The sequence below is a fragment of the Salvelinus fontinalis genome, chromosome 9, assembly GCF_029448725.1.
Source record: "Salvelinus fontinalis isolate EN_2023a chromosome 9, ASM2944872v1, whole genome shotgun sequence".
NCBI lineage: Eukaryota > Metazoa > Chordata > Actinopteri > Salmoniformes > Salmonidae > Salvelinus > Salvelinus fontinalis.
This window is the reverse complement of record NC_074673.1, coordinates 3,364,204-3,383,356: the sequence shown is the minus strand read 5'-3', so window position 1 is coordinate 3,383,356 and position 19,153 is coordinate 3,364,204. Positions and strand designations below refer to the sequence as shown.

The 19,153-nt window shown below is 43.6% G+C and overlaps 1 protein-coding gene across 1 annotated transcript; it reads right to left on the bottom strand.

Annotated features, from left to right (window-relative positions):
* Positions 1–4,681: 4,681 nt before the first annotated feature.
* LOC129861903 (UDP-glucuronosyltransferase 2A1-like) lies at positions 4,682–10,569 on the bottom strand. Its single transcript, XM_055933084.1, has 3 exons — positions 10,259–10,569; positions 6,171–7,219; positions 4,682–5,953 (listed from the first exon to the last, which is right to left on the bottom strand). The coding sequence occupies exons 2-3, from the start codon at positions 7,196–7,198 to the stop codon at positions 5,380–5,382; spliced, it is 1,602 nt and encodes a 533-aa protein (XP_055789059.1). The 5' UTR covers positions 7,199–7,219; positions 10,259–10,569; the 3' UTR covers positions 4,682–5,379.
* Between the last annotated feature and the right edge of the window lie 8,584 nt (positions 10,570–19,153).

The window sequence follows — 19,153 nt, the reverse complement described above, 5'->3', positions numbered from 1 at the left end:
GAATAGTTCCATCATCATCCTGAGTCCTTCTGATCCATCAGAGGCTGTGGAGAGCTCTCATACATTGCTTTCCCGTTGCGTTCCCCCTAGTGTAGCAGACATGGGAATTAACAAACTATTTCCATCTGGGTTATTCTAATATCATCTTAAGTGTTACAGGATTGTCTATCAGGGTTGGGGTCAATTCAGTTAATTCAGGAAGAAAACTACACTGAACAAAAATATAAACACAACATGTAAAGTGTTGGTCGCATGTTTCATGAGTTGAAATAGAAGATTCCAGAAATGTTCCATACACACAAAAAGCTTATTTCTCAAAGATGTTGCCCACAAATGTGTTTACATTGTTGTTAGTGAGTATTTATCCTTTGCCAAGATAATCTATTTACCTGACAGGTGTGGCATATCAAGAAGCTGATTAAACAGCATGAATCATTACACAGGTGCACCTTGCGTTGGGGACAATAAAAGGCCACTCTAAAATGTGCAGTTTGTCACACAACACAATGCAACAGATGTCTCAAGTTTTGAGGGAGTGCAATTGGCATGCCGACTGCAGGAATGTCCACCAGAGCTGTTGCCAGAAAATGTTACATTATTTTCTCTACCATAAGCCACCTCCAACTTCGTTTTAGAGAATTTGGCAGTACGTCCAACTGGCCTCACAACCGCAGGCCACGTGTAATCACGCCAGCCCAGGACCTCCACATGCGGCTTCTTCACCTGCGGGATCATCTGAGACCAGCCTCCCGGACAGGTGAGGAAACTGTGGGTTTGCACAACCGAAGAATTTCTGCACAAACTGTCAGAAACCGTCTCAGGGAAGCTCATCTGCGTGCTCGTCATCCTCACCAGGGTCCTGACCTGACTGCAGTTCGGTGTCGTAACCGACTTCAGTGGGAAAATGCTCACCTTCGATGGCCACTGGCACGCTGGAGAAGTGTGCTCTTCACGGATGAATCCCGGGTTCAACTGTATGGAGTCGTGTGGGTGAGCAGTTTGCTGATGTCAACAGAGTGCCCCATGGTGAGGTGAGGTTATGGTATGTGCAGGCATTAGCTACGGACAACGAACACAATTCCATTTTATCGATGGCAATTTTGAATGCACAGAGATACTTTGAAGAGATTGAGTCCCATTGTCGTGCCATTCATCCTCCGCCATCACCTCATGTTTCAGCATGATTATGCATTGCTCCATGTCGCAAGGATCTGTACACAATTCCTGGAAGCTGAAAAGGGCCCAGTTCTTCCATGGCCTGCATACTCACCAGACTGATACTGACTGGCTTTCTGATCCACGCCCCTAACTCTTTTTTCAGGTACAGTATCTGTGACCAACAAGATGCATATCTGTATTCCCAGTCATGTGAAATCCATAGATTTATTTCAATTGACTGATTTCCTTATATGAACTGCAACTCAGTAAAATCTTTGAAATGCATGTTGCGTTTATATTTTTGTTTAGTGTGAAATTCCTATTGAAAATAAATGAAGTGGAACTGTTAATTCAGTTTACTTTCAGAATTGAATCAATATAAGTTTGACACCAATCCTGGTTACTGGACTGACCCCAATCCGGGTTACTGGACCACCCCAACCTTAGCTACTGGACTGACCCCAACCTTGGCTACTGGACCGACCCGTACCCTGGTTACTGAACTGACCCCGACCCTGGTTACTGGACCGACACCGACCCTGGTTATTTCTTACATTGCTACCCCAGGAAATCTTAAGTCTTATTACATACAGCCGGGAAGAACTATTGGATATACCATCATATACCATCATTAAAACCAGGAATACGACTTTCCCGCAGCAGATCCTTTGTTCTGAATACCACCCAGGGCAATGGATCTAATTCCAGAAGCCGAACCAAAACATCAGCGCCGCAGAAGGGGCAGACAAAGCGGCTTCCTCGTCAGACTCCGTAGACATTCACATCGCCCACCGCTCCCGAGTATACTACTTGCCAATGTCCAGTCTCTTGACAAGAAGGTAGACGAAATTCGAGCAAGGGTTGCCTTCCAAAGAGACATCAGAGATTGTAACATTCTCTGTTTCACAGAAACATGGCACTCTCGGGACATGTAGTCGGTATTGGTTCAGCCACCGGGCATCTCCATGCATCGCGCAGATGAACACCTCTCGGGGCAGAGGAAGGGCGGGGGTGTATGCTTCATGATTAACGACTCATGGTGTAATCATAACATACAGGAACTCAAGTCCTTCTGCTCACCCAAACTAGAATTCCTTACAATCAAATGCCGGCCATTTTACCTACCAAGAGAATTCTCATCAGTTATAGTCACAGCTGTTTACATTCCCCCTCAAGCAGACAAGACGACCCTAAAGGAACTTCACTGGACTCTATGTAAACAGGAAATCATATATCCTGAAGATGCATTTATTGTAGCTGGGGATTTTAACAAAGCAAATTTGAGAACAAGGGTACCTAAATTCTATCATCATATTGATTGCACTAATACACTTGATCACTGCTATTCTAACTTCCGTGATGCATATAAAGCCCTCCCTTTGACAAATCCGACCACGACACCATCTTGCTCTTACTGTTTTATAGGCATAAACTCAAACAGGATGTACCAGTGACGAGAACCAGTCAACGCTGGTCTGACCAATCGGAAGCCAAGCTTCAAGATTGTTTAGATCATATTGGAATATGTTCTGGTCAGCCTCAGAGAACAACATCGACCTATACGCTGACTCTGTGAGTGAGTTTATAAAGAAGTGCATTGGAGATGTTGTACCCACTGTGACTATTAAAACCTACCCAAACCAGAAACCGTGGATGGATGGCGGAATTCGCGCAAAACTGAAAGCGCGACCCACCGCATTTAACCATGGAAAAGTTGCACCAGAGGTCTGGGAATATGGCTGAATATAAACTGTGTAGTTATTCCCTCCACAAGGCAATTAAACAAGCGAAATGCCAGTACAGGGACAAGGTGGAGTCGCAATTCAACGGCTCAGGCACGAGACGTATGTGGCAGAGTCTACAGGAAATCACAGACTACAAAAAGAAAACCAGCCACGTCACGGAAACCGATATCACACTTCCAGACAAACTAAATACCTTCTTTGCCCGCTTTTAGGATAATACAGTGCCAACATCGCAGTCCGCTAACAAGGACTGCGCACCCCCTCTCCTTCTCCGTGGCCGATGTGAGTAAATCAGTTAAACGAGTTAACCCTCGCAAGGCTGCTTGCCCAGACGGCATCCCTAGCCCGGTAACAAGGACTGCGACCCCCCCCCCCCCCCTCCTTCTCCGTGGCCGGCGTGAGTAAAACAGTTAAACAAGTTAACCCTCGCATGGCTACTGGCCCAGAAGGCATCCCTAGCCGTGTCCTCAGAGCATGCGCAGACCAGCTGGCTGGTGTGTTTACAGACATATTCAATCGCTCCCTATCCCAGTCTGTTGTCCCCACATGCTTCAAGATGGCTACCATTGTTCCTGTACTCAAGAAGGCAAAGATAACTGAACAAAATAACTATCTCCCCGTAGAACTCACTTCTGTCATCGTGAAGTGCTTTTAGAGTAGTCAAGGATCATATCACCTCCACCTTACCGGCCACCCTAGACCCACTTCAGTTTGCATACCGCCCCAACAGGTCCAAAGAGGACGCAATCACCATCACACTGCCCTATTCCATCTGGACAAAATGAATACCTATGTAAGACTGCTGTTCATTGACTACAGCTCAGCATTCAACACCATAGTACCCTCCAAGCTCATCATCAAGCTGGAGGCTCTGGGTCTCAACCCCGCCCTGTGCAATTGGGTCCTGGACTTTGACGGGCCGCCCCCAGGTGGTGAAGGTAGGAAACAACATCTCCACTTCGCTGACCCTCAACACTGGGGCCCCACAAGGGTGCGTGCTCAGCCCCCTCTTGTACTCCCTGTTCACCCACAACTGCGTGGCCATGTACGCCTCCAACTCAATCATCAAGTTTGCAGATGACACAACAGTAGTGGGCTTGATTACCAACAACGACAAGACAGCCTACAGGGAGGAAGCAAGGGCACACGGAGTGTGGTGTCAGGAAAACAACCTCTCAATTAATGTCAACAAAACAATGGAGATGATCATGGACTTCATGAAACAGCAGAGAGAGCACCCCCCTGTCCACATCAAAGGGACAGCAGGTGGAAAATGTTAAGGTCCTCGGCATACACATCACAGACAAAGTGAAATGGGCCACCCATATAGACAGTGTGGTGAAGAGGGCACAACAGCGCCTCTTCAACCTCTGAAGGCTGAAGAAATTTGGCTTGTCACCCAAAACCCTGACAAACTTTTACAGATGCATAATGGAGAGCATCCTGCCGGGCTGATACGGTAACTGCACCGCCCACAACCGTAAGGCTCTCCAGAGGGTGATGCGGTCTGCACAACGTATCAACGGGGGCAAACTACCTGCCATGACACCTACAGCACCCGATGTCACAGCAAGGTGAAGATCACCAAGGACAACAACGACCCGAGCCACTGACGGTTCACAACAATCCACAAGGCGAGGTCAGTACAGGTGCATCAAAGCTGAGACCGAGACTGAAGAACAGCTTCTATCTCAAGGCCATCAAACTGCTAAACAGCAATCATTAACTCAAGAGAGGCTGCTGCCAACATACTGACTCAAATCTCTGGCCACTTCAACATATGGATCACTAGTCACTTTATACAATGCCACTTTAAATGAGGCCACTTTAATGTTGTCTACATATCTTACATTACTCATATGTATATACTGTATTTTATACCATCTATTGCACCTTGCCCATGCTGCTCGGCCCTCGCTCATCCATATATTTATATGTACATATTCTCTTTCGATCCTTTTAGATTTGTGTGTATAAGGTAGTTGTTGTGAAATGATTAGGAAATTGTTAGATAACTTGTTAGATATTACTGCACAGTCGAAACTAGAAACACAAGCATTTTGCTACACTCGCATTAACATCTGCTAACCATGTGTATGTGACCAAATAACATTTGATTTGATTTATAGTATTACTGATTCTACAATGTTCGGTAAAAAATAAATGGATTGTCCATTACCTCTGCAGCAGCCATATGATTACAATGATCCTCACAGAAGATGACTTCCTATTTACCGGTGACAGAATTTCGGGCCAATCGTAAATGGACATGATAAAGTCATCGTGATCTCTTCCCCCATCTCCTGAGTATACTGCATAGATGATTTAAATTCATACCCATATCACATACCCTAAAACAATGTTTTATTGATAAAATACACATTTTATTGATAAAATATCAATAAATGTTATTGATAAATTGCTGATTGAGCAATGATAAGATAATATTTGAATATTCACATCTCAAAACACATTATCATTCACTTTTCACTTTGTTCCTGCAAAACACCTTACGCCAAACACATCTTACGACTGCCAGGCAGCCCAGCGTTACAAGTAACACACACGCCAGCAAAGTCGCTATCACATCAACCGAGTGGTATACTATCCAGGACATCTTATAGGACTCTGTCCTCAGGTGACGAGCTCCTTTATGTCTCATAACAAACTCGATCCAGAACACTGCCTTGTCCAGTGGCTTAATGGGTTGGTCTCTGTGCAGTCTGGACAACCTCTGCATATTCTCCCTGTAGGATGGTTCATGGAGCACAGTCTTCAAAGCCTCCAGGAACACATTTCTGTCCATTGTGATGATATCCACCGTGTTAGCTGCCCCCCTCTCCTTCAATTTGGAGAGGTTGTCGGACTGGTCGAAGGCGAGAGGGAGGCCGACTACGGGGACGCCGTGGTAGATGGCCTCCTGGACACCGTTGGTTCCACCATGGGCTACAAAGGCCTGGATCTTGGGGTGTCCTAGGAGGTCGTTCTGGGGAAGCCAGTCCACCAGTAGGGTGTTGTTACCCAGGGTAGAGGGTCTCTGTCCAGTATACCTGAGAACCACAAGAGAACCACAGTGGATATACATGGAAATCTGACACTTGTTTTTCAGTCTTGGCCCAGATAAATTCCTTGGACTAAAAGCATGCTCAATGGAGAATAACATTTGAAATAGTTTTTAGTCCAGGACCATGCCTTATAAAACCTGCTCCATTTTTATTCATAATTTGTTCAATTAATTAATTAATTAAAGGATCTATCCATCCATACCTCCAGATGACCTTCTGAGGCAGCTGGGCGAACGCAGCAGCGATTTCATCTGCGATATCTTCCGGAAGCTCTGCCACCAAAGTCCCCAGAGTCATCATGACAACCCCATGCTCTCTGGAACTCTGAACAAACTCCTCCAGGTCCTGTGGAAGAGGCTTGGAGGGCTTACACTGGAACCCACCAATGTAGACCATATTCGGCATGGTGGGTTTCGGAAATTCAAAGACAAAATCACTTCTCATGAGCCAGATATCTGCTTCCTGGAAAAACGCGTTGTAATCGACATCAGGGCCAAAGTAACGCTGGACTATCGGTTTGTAGTTGGGTTCTGTGATAGATGCCAAGGTGTAACTCCCGATTATGTAAGCTAACATGTTGGTGACTCTCTGGAGGAAGGTCATCTTATCTGTCAACTCTGTGGGTGCGTATGGGACGTAAGAGAGAGGCGACGGGGCGATGACCAAATGTGCTTCACCTTGAATGGTCCATCTGACATTGTAAACCAGAGGAAGGTGGAGGACGCGGGCTAAGATCGTCCCTGAACCAATCCCAGGATCTGTCAGAACCAAATCAAACTTAGCATCCTGGAGAGACTGGATCAACTCTTCGTCTTCAAGGACACGAGTGATCATTTCAGCCATGTTCTTGTGGAACTCGAAAAAAGTCTCCTTCATCGATGACTGAAGCTTGAGTTCGGTCCAAAAACTCTTCCCCTGCTCCCTTTGAATCTTCAGATGTTTACTTAATATAAATTCACCAAAGAAGTTTTCATCGAAGCCACCGGTGTTGGGGATGGTAATGGTGGTGTAGTGGGGGGAATTCTCCTTGATGTACCAGCTGTTCGACGCTCGCAGCACTGTGATGTCATGGCCTTTGGAATGCAACTCTTCGATGATGACTCTCATGTTGACCCAGTGGCTTCCATCCATTGGGTAGATTAATATTTTACCCCCATAGACAATATTGGACAGGGTGAAGAGCAATACGACCAATGAGATAAGGGTTGGTTGATACATCCTTCCGTCCATTGTGAATCCTTCAGTGAAAACCTTAATTAGATACAAGGAAGTAGATGTCAAACAATCAATCACAATAATTAACTAGCCGTCAGCTATAGTTTTTTAGCACATTCTGTAACATCTGATAATTGTAACGGAATCAGAGAATTGAATTGTCTCTCTGGCCCTTTTTTATAAAGTTTCGAAATGGGTTAGTATTCAACTAATCTACTAGGTAACCTAGCTACTGTATCATCCCAATCCATTTCTACAGGGTCATATTCAGATGGACTCATAGTTGCACAAGGTCATATCTGATACATCTGAATCAGACCTGGGTTCAAAAACGATTTGATATCATTTTCAAATACCTTAGCTGTGATTGAGTTTTGCTGTGACAATGGGACCAGTAGAAAAGTACAAAAAAGTACAAATCCGGCATTCCAGGCACTCCGAAAGCAAACGCTTAAAGTATTTCAAAGATTTCAAATGGTGGTTGAACCCAGGTCTGATCTGGGAGAGGGTTTATGGTTATGCAACCTCATTGTTCAATGAGAATATTCTGACTACTGCAGATCACATTAGGAAGCATAGAATGGGTTGTGGATGGGAGGAGCAGCTAGCTGTGTTGCTACTATGCTGTGTTGTCATGTGTTGCTACCATGCTGTGTTGTCATGTGTTGCTACCATGCTGCGTTGTCATGTGTTTCCACCATGCTGCGTTGTCATGTGTTTCCACCATGCTGCGTTGTCATGTGTTTCCACCATGCTGCGTTGTCATGTGTTGCTACCATGCTGCGTTGTCATGTGTTGCTACCATGCTGCGTTGTCATGTGTTGCTACCATGCTGTGTTGTCATGTGTTGCTACCATGCTGTGTTGCCATGCTGTGTTGTTGTCTTAGGTCTCTCTTTATGTAGTGTTGTGGTGTCTCTCTTGCTGTGTTTTGTCCTGTATTTTTAATCCCAGCCTCCGTCCCCACAGGAGTCCTTTTGCCTTCCGGTAGGTCGTCATTGTAACTAAGAATGTGTTCTTAACTGACTTGCCTAGTTAAAAAAATTAAATTACATGTAAAAGCCTGCTAGTCCCAGATCTGTTTGTACCGTCTTGACAAGTCTGTTTGTTTGGTGTGACAATCACCACACACTCTTAGAAAAAAAAGGTGCTATCTAGAACCTAAAAGGGTTCTTCGGCTGTTCCCATTGGAGAACCCTTTGAAGAACCACTTTAGGTTCCAGGTAAAACCCTTTTGGGTTCCATGTAGAACCCTGTCCAGAGAGGGGTCCTACAGTGCCTGAAACCAAAAAAGGGTTCTGCTATGGGGGCAGCCGAAGAACCCTATTGGAACCCTTTTTCTAAGTGTAGGAGTTGGCAAGGCAGCACAAACAGACCTGGAACCCGGCTAAGGAGTAGCATCCATGGATCAACTCCTATTGCTATTATATCCTTAAAAATCCAGAACCGGTTTTGTGCAAACGTTCCACTTCCTGTGCTCCTTGTCATTGTTTGGCATGACAAGGAGTGGTATCTTAGCACAAACAGACTAGATCTCTCTAGGTTACACAGATCACATATCATTTTTCCAATTCGTTTTCCATCTTTGCATAATAAATTTCCTTTATGATGCAAACGGAACGTTCCCCCCCCCCCCCCCCCCCCCCCCCTACACACACAATAAGTTGCATGGACTCACTCTGTGTGCAATAATAGTGTTTAACATGATTTTTTGAATGACCACCTCATCTCTGTACCCCACACACACACACACACACACACACACACAATTATCTGTAAGGTCCTGTAGTCGGGCAGTGAATTTCAAACACAGATTCAACAACAAAGACCAGGGAGGTTTTCCAACGCCTCATAAAGAAGGACATCTATTCGTAGATGGGTTATAAAAAAAATATAACTTTTTTTATTTTTTAAAGCTGACAATGAATATCCCTTTGAGCATTGTGAATTTATGAATTACATTTTGGATGGTGTATCAATACACCCCAGTCACTACAAAGATACAGGCGCCCTTCCTAACTCAGCTGCCGGAGAGGAAGGAAACCGCTCAGGGATTTCAACATGAGGCCAATGGTGACCTTAAAACAGTTACAGTTTAATAACTGTGATAGGAGAAAACTGAGGATGGATTGACAACATTGTAGTTACTCCACAATACAACCTAATTGACAGAATGAAAAGAAGGAAGCCTATACAGAATATAAATATTCCAAAACATGCATCCTGTTTGCAACAAGGCACTAAAGTAAAACTGCAAAAAATGTGGCAAAGAAATTAACTTTATGTCCTGAATACAAAGCGTTATGTTTGAGGCAAATCCAATACAACACATTACTGAGTACCACTCTTCATAGTTTCAAGCATGGTGGTGGCTGCATCATGTTATGGGTATGCTTGTCATCGGCAAGGACTTGGGAGTTAAGGATAAAAATAAACGGAATAGAACTAAGCACAGGCAGAATCCTAAAGGAAAACCTGGTTCAGTCTGCTTTCCAACAGACATTGGGAGACAAATTCTCCTTTCAGCAGGACAATAACCCAAAACACTAGACCAAATCTACACTGCATTGCTTACCAAGAAACCAATGAATGTTCCTGGGTGGCCCGAGATACAGTTTTGACTTAAATCTGATTGAAAATCTATGGTAAGACCTGAAAATGGTAATCTAGCCATTGATCAACAAGAAATTTGACAGAGCTTGAAGAATTTAGAAAATTGATCATGGGCAAATTTTGCACCATCCAGGCGTGGAAAGCTCTTAGAGATGTACCCAGAAAGACTCGCTGCCAAAGGTGCTTCTACAAAGTATTGACTCAGGGGTGTGAATACTTATGTAAATTAGAAATGTCTGTATTTCACTTTCAATAAATGTGCAAACATTTCAAAAAACATGTTCAGGCTGTAACACAACATGTGGAATAAGTCAAGGGGTATGAATACTTTCTGGAGGCACAGTAACTTACTAACTGAACGAAATAAACTAAATATTTAAATAACCATTATTAACGTAACATTAAAGCCTTTATAAACCCTTAATGTACAGTGTTATCTCTCACTAACTGATAAATTACCTACCAAAATCAGCCAAGTCCACAAGCAGCTTTAAAATCCAAATCAGTGTTAGTTTGTCCAACTGCACAGACAGCTTCTTTAAATTCATTCACATATCAGTGAAAGAGAGTCCAGTAGGGTTGTGTCCTCTGATTGTTGGTATCAGACATGTGACATAAAGGTCAGTTAGGTTCCTCTTCTCTACTACAACAGTGCCTTGTTAACGCAAAACTACTTGGGGAGTCTGGAGGTTACACAATCTCTGTGTGACCAGTGGCAAATCGCACCCTATTCCCTACAAAGCGGACTGTTTTAAACCAGAGTCTTACACAAAGAAAAACATTAGGTGTGCGTAACACTGCATTCCAGAACTTGTTTGAACTTTAGAAATGGTTTGTGTCCCAAATGGTACCCTTTTCCCTATATAGTGCACTACTTCTGACCAAGGCTCTGGTTAAAAGCAGTACACTATATAGGGGAAAGGGTGCCATTTGGAACACAAACCATGTTTAAAGTTCAAACAAGTTCTGCATCTGTTTTTTTTGTTGTTGTTTTGTTTTTTTGCATGAGACTCAAACGCTTGCTCAAGTGAAAATGTTCAGTCCCACAATTCGCAACAAGCATATCAGTTCCATACATAAAGAAATGTCCCACTTTGCCATTGGTAGCAATTGTAAGGTGACAGATAGCCTAGCGGTTAGAGAGGCAAGCCAGCAACTGGAAGCTTGCCCGTTTGTATCCAGGATCCGATGGGGAAAAAATCCGGTGCGTCTTGCGTTAAAAGCGTAAGTAACATTAGGGTTGACCTTGTGTGCAATTGACCAATAAAATGATCTTAATCTGTTAAGATAACATAGCCAAGGTGCATTGCACGCACCATGTTGAACTTGGTTGGAACACAGAATAGTAGAGGAAAGGTGAGTGCCCGGGAAAAATGATTATAACATGTGACCATGACTGTGCTATACCTTGTATTACCATGTGACGGTCTCAATGACGCCTTAGAGAGGGTACAGAATGCAGTGCACACACTTTGCATTACTGTGTAAGACTAGAATTATAAAGGCGATAAAAATCGGAATAGTTGACCATTATTTAATAGTGAATAGAGGGGCGTTGTTAATAGTGAATGACGCCTTTAAAACAATAGTATAGTACGTAAACTCTCAAATTCTCTCTCTCTCTCTCTGATTAGCTACATTTTACTGTGTTGTCTCATTCTCAACATTCACGCACAGAGGATAAATTGAGAGAAGAGATCTCTGAAGTCTACATGAAAGTGGTTAAAAAGCAACAAAATTGAAGTTTTTGGAATGGCCTAGTCAAAGTCCAGACCCCCATAATAATGGCGTCGAAGGGAATGGCTGCCATTTTACGGGCTCCTAACCAACTGTGATATTTTGTTTGTAACTTATTTTGTATACAATGTTGCTGCTACCGTCTCGTATGACCCGAAAAGAGATTCAGGATATCAGAACAGAGATTACTCACCTCAAACTGGACAAAGATTATTTTTCTTTAATGAGTCCGATGCAGCTGCTTCTTCCGAGACCAGGCCCAAATCCACGTCATTCGCCTGAAGAAAAGACGGAAATTTCAGGGGGCGTAGATCGGGGTGCCTTGTGAAAATTTGTCGGCAAGTGGGTAACCCGCCTCTACCACCCCTTCTATTGGCCAACGTGCAATCACTGGAAAAATAAACTGCATGATCTTCGTTCGAGATTATCCTATCAACGGGACATTGAAAATTGTAGTATCTTATGTTTCCCCGAGTTGTGGGTGAATGACGACATGGATAATATAGAGCTGGCTTGGTTTTCCGTGCATCGGCAGGACAGAACAGCTACATCTGGTAAGACGAGGGACGGGTATGTGTGTCTATTTGTCAATAACTGCTGGTGCGCGATGTCTAATATTAAAGAAGTCTCGAGGTATTGCTCGCCTGAGGTAGAGTACCTCATGATAAGCTGTAGACCACACTATCTACCAAGAGAGTGTATCTATATTATTCGTAGCCATCTATTTACCACCACAAACCAATGCTGGCACTAAGACCGCACTCAACGAGCTGTATAAGGCCATAAGCAAACAAGAAAATGCTCATCCAGAAGCGGTGCTCCTAGTGGCCGGGGACTTTAATGCAGGCAAACTTAAATCAGTTTTACCTCATTTCTACCAATATGTCACATGTGCAACCAGAGGGGGAAAAAAACTCTACACACAGAGACGCATACAAAGCTCTTGCTCACCCTCCATTTGGCAAATCTGACCATAATTATATCCTCCTGATTCCTGCTTACAAGCAAAAATAAAAGCAGGAAGTACCAGTGACTCGCTCAATACGGAAGTGGTCAGATGACACTACGCTACATGACTGTTTTGCTAGCACATAATGGAATATGTTCCGGGATTCATCCAATGGCAATGAGGAGTACACCACCTCAGTCACCGGCTTCATCAATAAGTGCATCGACGATGTCATCGCCACAGTGACCGTGCATACATATCCCAACCAGAAGCCATGGTAATTTCATGGTAAGGTCTACACCGGATTTTGATTTGATCCCAATTGAGAAGTTGTGGCAGGACTTGAAATGAGCAGTTGATGCTTGAAAACCCACAAATGTCGCTGAGCTACAACAGTTCTGCAGGGAAGAGTGGACCAAAATTCCTCCACAGCGACGTGAGACTGATCAACATACCTCGCCCCCCGACCGTGGCCCCTAATTCACATGACTATGGGAGGGACTTAATGGAGAAGCTCGGGGTCACGGTCAGCCTGACTTCCGGGTACCGGCCTACACCCAACGGTGTGAAGAGGATGAAACAAGACTGGGGAGGTTCCTGAGGAGTCACTGTCAGGACCTGCAGAGTGAGTGGGCACGATTCCTACCATGGGCAGAATATGCCCAGAACTTGCTGCGTCACTCCTCTACTGGATTGACCCTCTTCCAGTGTGCTCTGGGTTTTCAGCCAGCCCTGGCCCCGTGGACCCCGGGCGAGATCGACGCTCCTGCAGTTGAAAAGTGGTACCGGCGCGCAGAAGAAGTGTGGAGCGACGCGCATGTGAGAATCCAGCGCACCGCCCATCGTCAAAAGGAACAGGCAGACCACCACCGCAATGAGACCCCTGTGTTCACCCAGAGGAGCGGTGTTGGGTTCCGGTGGAGGACATTCTGGAATCCAACATCATCTGTGATTTCCACCTTCGCCGCTAGGACCAACCCACTCCTTGTCCTCAGGGTCACCTCCCTGATCGGCGTCGTCCTGCAGCAAGAGCCGCGCGTCCGTGAGGGGGGATGGGCGTGCCCACTGTCACGTCTACTCCTGCGCCTCCCCTCTGGCGCACGACGTCGTCGGGAATACTACCCACCGGTCCTGGGATTCATCATTACACACACCTGGCATCCTTCATTACTCTCACCTGCAGATCATCACGATTCACACCTGGACTCCATTACCTTCCTCATTATATGTCCCTTATGTTCATTCCTCAGTGGGTATTGTTTCCTGTTTTCATGCTGTCTTGTTTCCTGTTTGTTGTTTTATTAAACGTTTCACCTGCACCTGTTTCTGGACTCACAGCATCATCGTTACAAACTCACCTCGTAGTCCGTAACTAAACCACCCGAGAAGCAGGGCATTAGACCACTCACTAAAGGCATCAGTTATACTTAAATTCAAACTGTTTTTGGGTCAAACCAATTCCAGTAAATTCAGAAAATCAATTCCAAATTTTCCTCATCGAAAAATGGCGTGGAGAATTGGAATTTCAGTGTACTTCCTTAATTGACTGAACTTTAAATGGAATTGACTCCAAACCTGCTGGGAAGATAATATTCAACCAGACACTGCATTTCCCATTGGACAATATTCAAGTTGGATCAATTCTAGCCTGGTTCCAGAACTGTTTCTGCGGTCTTGCCAATTCCTATGGTAATGACCAAAGAGGCTAACAGATCTGGGACTAGGCTAGATCAACTACAACATGTTAAATGAAACATCAACAAACATGTAAAATAGAAGAAATTACATATCTGTAAACTTACCTTTGATCAGGATACAAAAGCAGAGGCAGACAGTCCGGTAATCATAGCGACGGCGTAGACAGGCGATCCTCACACAAGTGTTGTCGACTGTTAAAGTACTGTAAGGTTCAATGAACCATTGAAATCAACCAAATCAGAATCGACTGAAACATTCTGAAGAATCAGGCTAAACTTAACGAGTTAAAAGTGAAAATGAATTAAAAAGTTAAGTACCAACAATAAAAGGTAACAGATTCTGTATCACAGGCCCCAGAAACCTGATGCGTTCAGAGACACTTAGAGATGGGTTCTTGTTGCCGCAAGGGGCAGGTTCATATTCACCAACCTGACAGTTCTGGGTTGAATCGGAATGTGAGAATCGGTCATTCTTAATCCAGCATCGATTTATCCCTGCAGAACAATAGGTTTTGGGTGACATTATCACTTACAAATTAAACAAAGCACATTTAAAAAAAAAAATGCAAACTCAATTTTAATAGCTACATACTAAATAAAATAGACATTGTCACTGCCTGGCCATCAATAATGAGGCTAGAATGAGAAGGAATATGGCAGAAACTCAACAATGAGGCATCACACAAACAACTGATTGACCATATGGCGTTAAATCTAGTAGCATAAATTACAAAGGCAGCATTTATTATGATACAAAAAAAAATACTTTTGCAACCAAAGAAAAGGATCTGCTCCTACTTTCGTATAGAGTTTAGTAAAGTGTTTTTATGCATCCAACCAGGCCGTCCCTTTTAGCGTCATATTTGGATTAAACTTGCTGCCTTGTAAAAATGGATTTTTCTCCACTGAGATTCTCCCACCAAAGCCTGGTCGCAGAGCAATGTGTGCTCTTGCCTATTCTAAGATCAGTTTGGCACGACAATGAGTTGGGTATGATAGAACAGACTGGCAGTGCAATATGTCTGAGTACTATAGACACTCAGAACCAATGAATTGACAACTAGCAAGCTATCCCTTGTTCCTTTTCATTTTTAACCAATTTACTTTCCTTAATAGATACACTCATTGTCGTTGCTCTTACCCAGTGTAACGGATGTGAAATGGCTAGCTAGTTAGCGGGTACGCGCTACTAGCGTTTCAATCAGTTACGTCACTTGCGCTGAAACCTACAAGTAGTGTTGCCCCTTGCTCTGCAAGAGCCGTGGCCTTTGTAGAGCGATGTGTAACGATGCTTCGTGTTGATGTGTGCAGAGGGTCCCTGGTTCGCGCCCGTGTCGGGGTGAGGGGACGGTTTAAAGTTATACTGTTACAGCACTCGTTGTCGTTGCTCTTACCCAGCACTCATTGTTGTGTCTGGATGTTAAATCCATCTCAGTGTTTCTGGTCCTGTGGACCCAAGCAGGTAAACAATTTAGTTTTCACCCTATCAGAGAAGATTGGGAAACATTTGCAAAACATCTATCCCAAATGCCATCTGTGTGTTAATCTATAGCCCTAATTTACAAAGTACACACTGTATCATCCTGAGCAGCCGCTTGAGCACAAGCTGTAAAACAGTAAACAGTGCCCCCTGTTGGCTGTGAAGGAATACTACAAGCAAACCCCCCCCCCCCCAAAAAAAAAAATTGTCATGATGACTTCAAGCCCCAATCTCCAACCCTGACTTGAAGCTTTCGGTTGCCAAGTAACAAATCAAGTAATAAATCACCGACAAATAATCTTTAAATTCTTTATTCATAAACTTGATGCAAGTTTACAAATTACTGTACATGGTCAAAATGTCCCTTGAAAACAAAAAACAAACAAAAGCATGCCAACGGTGCAAAACTTGACAATCTGTCCCAACCATTTGTTGACGACCAGAAAATGATTTTACAATTAGTCTAGATAGAGAAGACAGATTAACCTTTTTTATCAAAAACATTGTTCAGTTACAGAGAAACGTGCAAAACCTATTTAAAAAAATCACAGAATGAATGACTGAACTGACTCTTCCCAAAGTGAATGAGCTCCTATACCCCGCCCTCCGCCTCTGTCCAGAGATTTAGGCCCTGTCCAGAATCAACCCCTAGCCCCTCTACCTTCCCCCTGCCCCCCAGACACTTGTGGAGATCTGAGAAGATTGGACACGTGTAATAAAATGTGGCAATATATTCACCTAGCCCCTATCAGAGCATATTGCTTAAACCTATCAAATTTGTATCAGAGTCCATATCAAGCATCTCAAGAGTATGGGGATCGGATCTAGGATCTGATCTAGGATCTGATCCCTCCTTGTCCATGTCATCATTTCATAATTATCTCAAGAGTATGGGGATCTGATCTAGGATCTGATCTAGGATCTGATCCCTCCTTGTCCATGTCATCATTTCATAATTATCTGTGAAGAGAAACGTTCCTAGATCAAGACTCCCACTGTGAGACACTCGATACATACATCCTCAGATCCCACCGGTGTCTGGGGGTAGGTGGGGGGGGGGGGGGGCGGGGGGCTAGGGCTTGTTTTTTGGACAGGGCCTGGGTATCAAGTGGGAAGCAGTTACATAAACGTGAGAGAAAAGTTCTACTGAGCTGAACTAAGTTACTCTAAAAAAAAAAAGTTTTAAAAAAAGATGGGGGAAAATCACACCACAAGACATAAATTCTGTGTAGAAGTAACGGACCAAAGCTTTGGCTTCATTCCAAACGGTACCGGATTCCCTATGTAGGGGCACTACTTTAGACCACAGCTCCTATGGGTCCTGGTCAAAATTAGTGCACTATTTAGGGAATTAAAGGGTACCATTTGGGACGTAATCTCGGTCATACGGAGCCAAGTAGACGTACTACTAAACTACCACCCCCTTCTGCCCTGTCGACCCCTAGAAATGTGAACTACCCGTGGCTTCGGCGTCATTCTCCACCTTTCTGGGAGCCTGTATGATTCAGGTATCAATTGAACAATTAAAACAAAAAAAGGACATAGTTACATTTAGAAAGACAGATTTTGCTCTGATTCGGAAAAGGTGAGGTCCTAAAAAATGAAAAGAAGCAGAAAAAAAAAAAAGAAATAAAACTTGATTTGTTAGTTTAGGTGTATTGACTTCTGAGGCACATCCTTGCCATTTTGTGCAAAAAATATTCTTACCATTACAGACAAGATATATTTAAAGACCTCCTGTCGCACTCAGAAATAAAAACCCATAGTAGCCTAGCCTAGATATATGTATTAGGGGCTAAAGACAACAAAGACCAGCACATACCCATGTTTCTGGTACAAGCCAAAAAGCATGGAGGTGAACATGCACATAAGACCCTAGCAGTGTTTCAAATGGCACCCTATTCCCTATATAGTGCACTACTTTAGACCAGGGCCCTATAGAACCCTATTCCCTATATAGTACACTACATTAGACCAGAGCCCTATAGAACCCTATTCCCTATATAGTGGACTATGAGCCTTGGACAAAAGTAGTGCACTATATAGGGACTAGGGTGCCAATTGGGAGACATTTTATAGTAGCACTGCACTTGTCACACATTGCATGTTGAAAACGCTAACCAAAACAGGGTAAATAACAGCGGTACAAAGCTTCCACATCTCAGTTCATGAGAGCAATTTATACTTCCATAGTACAGTAATCCTTATTAGTACACCTCGAAAATAGATATTTAGCCAAACATATTCTTGGTAAACAAGGTGGAAAAACGCAGAAACACTCTATTCAGTATGTACGGTATAGACAAACGGTTAACCAGGTCTGGTATTCTGGGGTAGCATCTCAAATGGAACCCTATTCCCTATTATAGTGCACTACATTAGACCAGGGCCCTATAGAACCCTATATAGTGCACTACATTAGATCAGGGCCCTATAGAACCCCATTCCCTATATAGTGCACTACTTTAGACCAGGGCCCTATAGAACCCTATTCCCTATATAGTGCACTACATTAAACCAGAGCCCTAGAGAACCCTATTCCCTATATAGTGCACTACTTTAGACCGGAGCCATATGGGGAGCGATAGGGTGCAATTTAGGACGCATCTTAAGATGTTATTATTTTTGCCAGGTCAGGAGAGCTCCCCTCCATACATACTGAACAAAAACACAACATGTAAAGTGTTGGTCCCATGTTTCATGAGTTGAAATTAAAGATCCACAAAATTTTCCATATGCACAAAAAGCTTATTTCTGTCATATTTTGTTCACAAATGTGTTTACATCCTTCTTAGTGAGCATTTTTCCTTTGCCAAAATAATTAATCCACCTCACAGGTGTGGCATATAAAGAAGTTAATTACATGGCATGATCATTACATAGGTGCACCTTGTACGAGGGACAATAAAAGGCCACTAAAATGTGCAGTTTTTGCCACAGATGTCTCAAGTTGAGGGAGTGTGCAATTGGCATGCTGACAGCAAAGATTGTCCACCTGAGCTTTTGGCAGAGAATTGAATGTTAATTTTTTTACCATAAGCCGCCTCCAACTTCGTTTTAGAGAATTTGGCAGTACGTCCAACCGGCCTCACAACCGCAGACTATGTGTGACCACACCAGCTCCTCTCTACATCTGACTTCTTCACCTGCTAGATCGTCTGAGACCAGTCACCCGGACAGCTGATGAAACTGATGAGTATTTCTGTCTGTAATAAAACCCCTTTGGGGGAAAAACTAATTCTGATTGGCTGGGGGTGGGCCTGGTTCCCAAATGGGTGGGCCTATGCCCTCCCAGGCCTTTCCATGGCTGCGCCCATGCCAAGTCATTTGAAATCCATAGATTAGGGACCAATTCATATATTTCAATTGACTCATTTCCTTATATGAACTGTAACTCAGTAAAATCATATTTATATTTTTTGTTCAGTATAGTTAACTGCGTTTCAATTTAGGTAGCTATAGAATTTAGAATATATCACCCAATAAAACTAACCC

Excerpts from the sequence above, each read along its gene's own strand:
- LOC129861903 (XM_055933084.1), bottom strand. The coding sequence starts at position 7,198 with ATGGACGGAAGGATGTATCAACCAACCCTTATCTCATTGGTCGTATTG. Across the intron at positions 5,954-6,170 it reads CCTCAGAAGGTCATCTGGAG|GTATACTGGACAGAGACCCT; the intron begins GTATGGATGGAT and ends TGTGGTTCTCAG.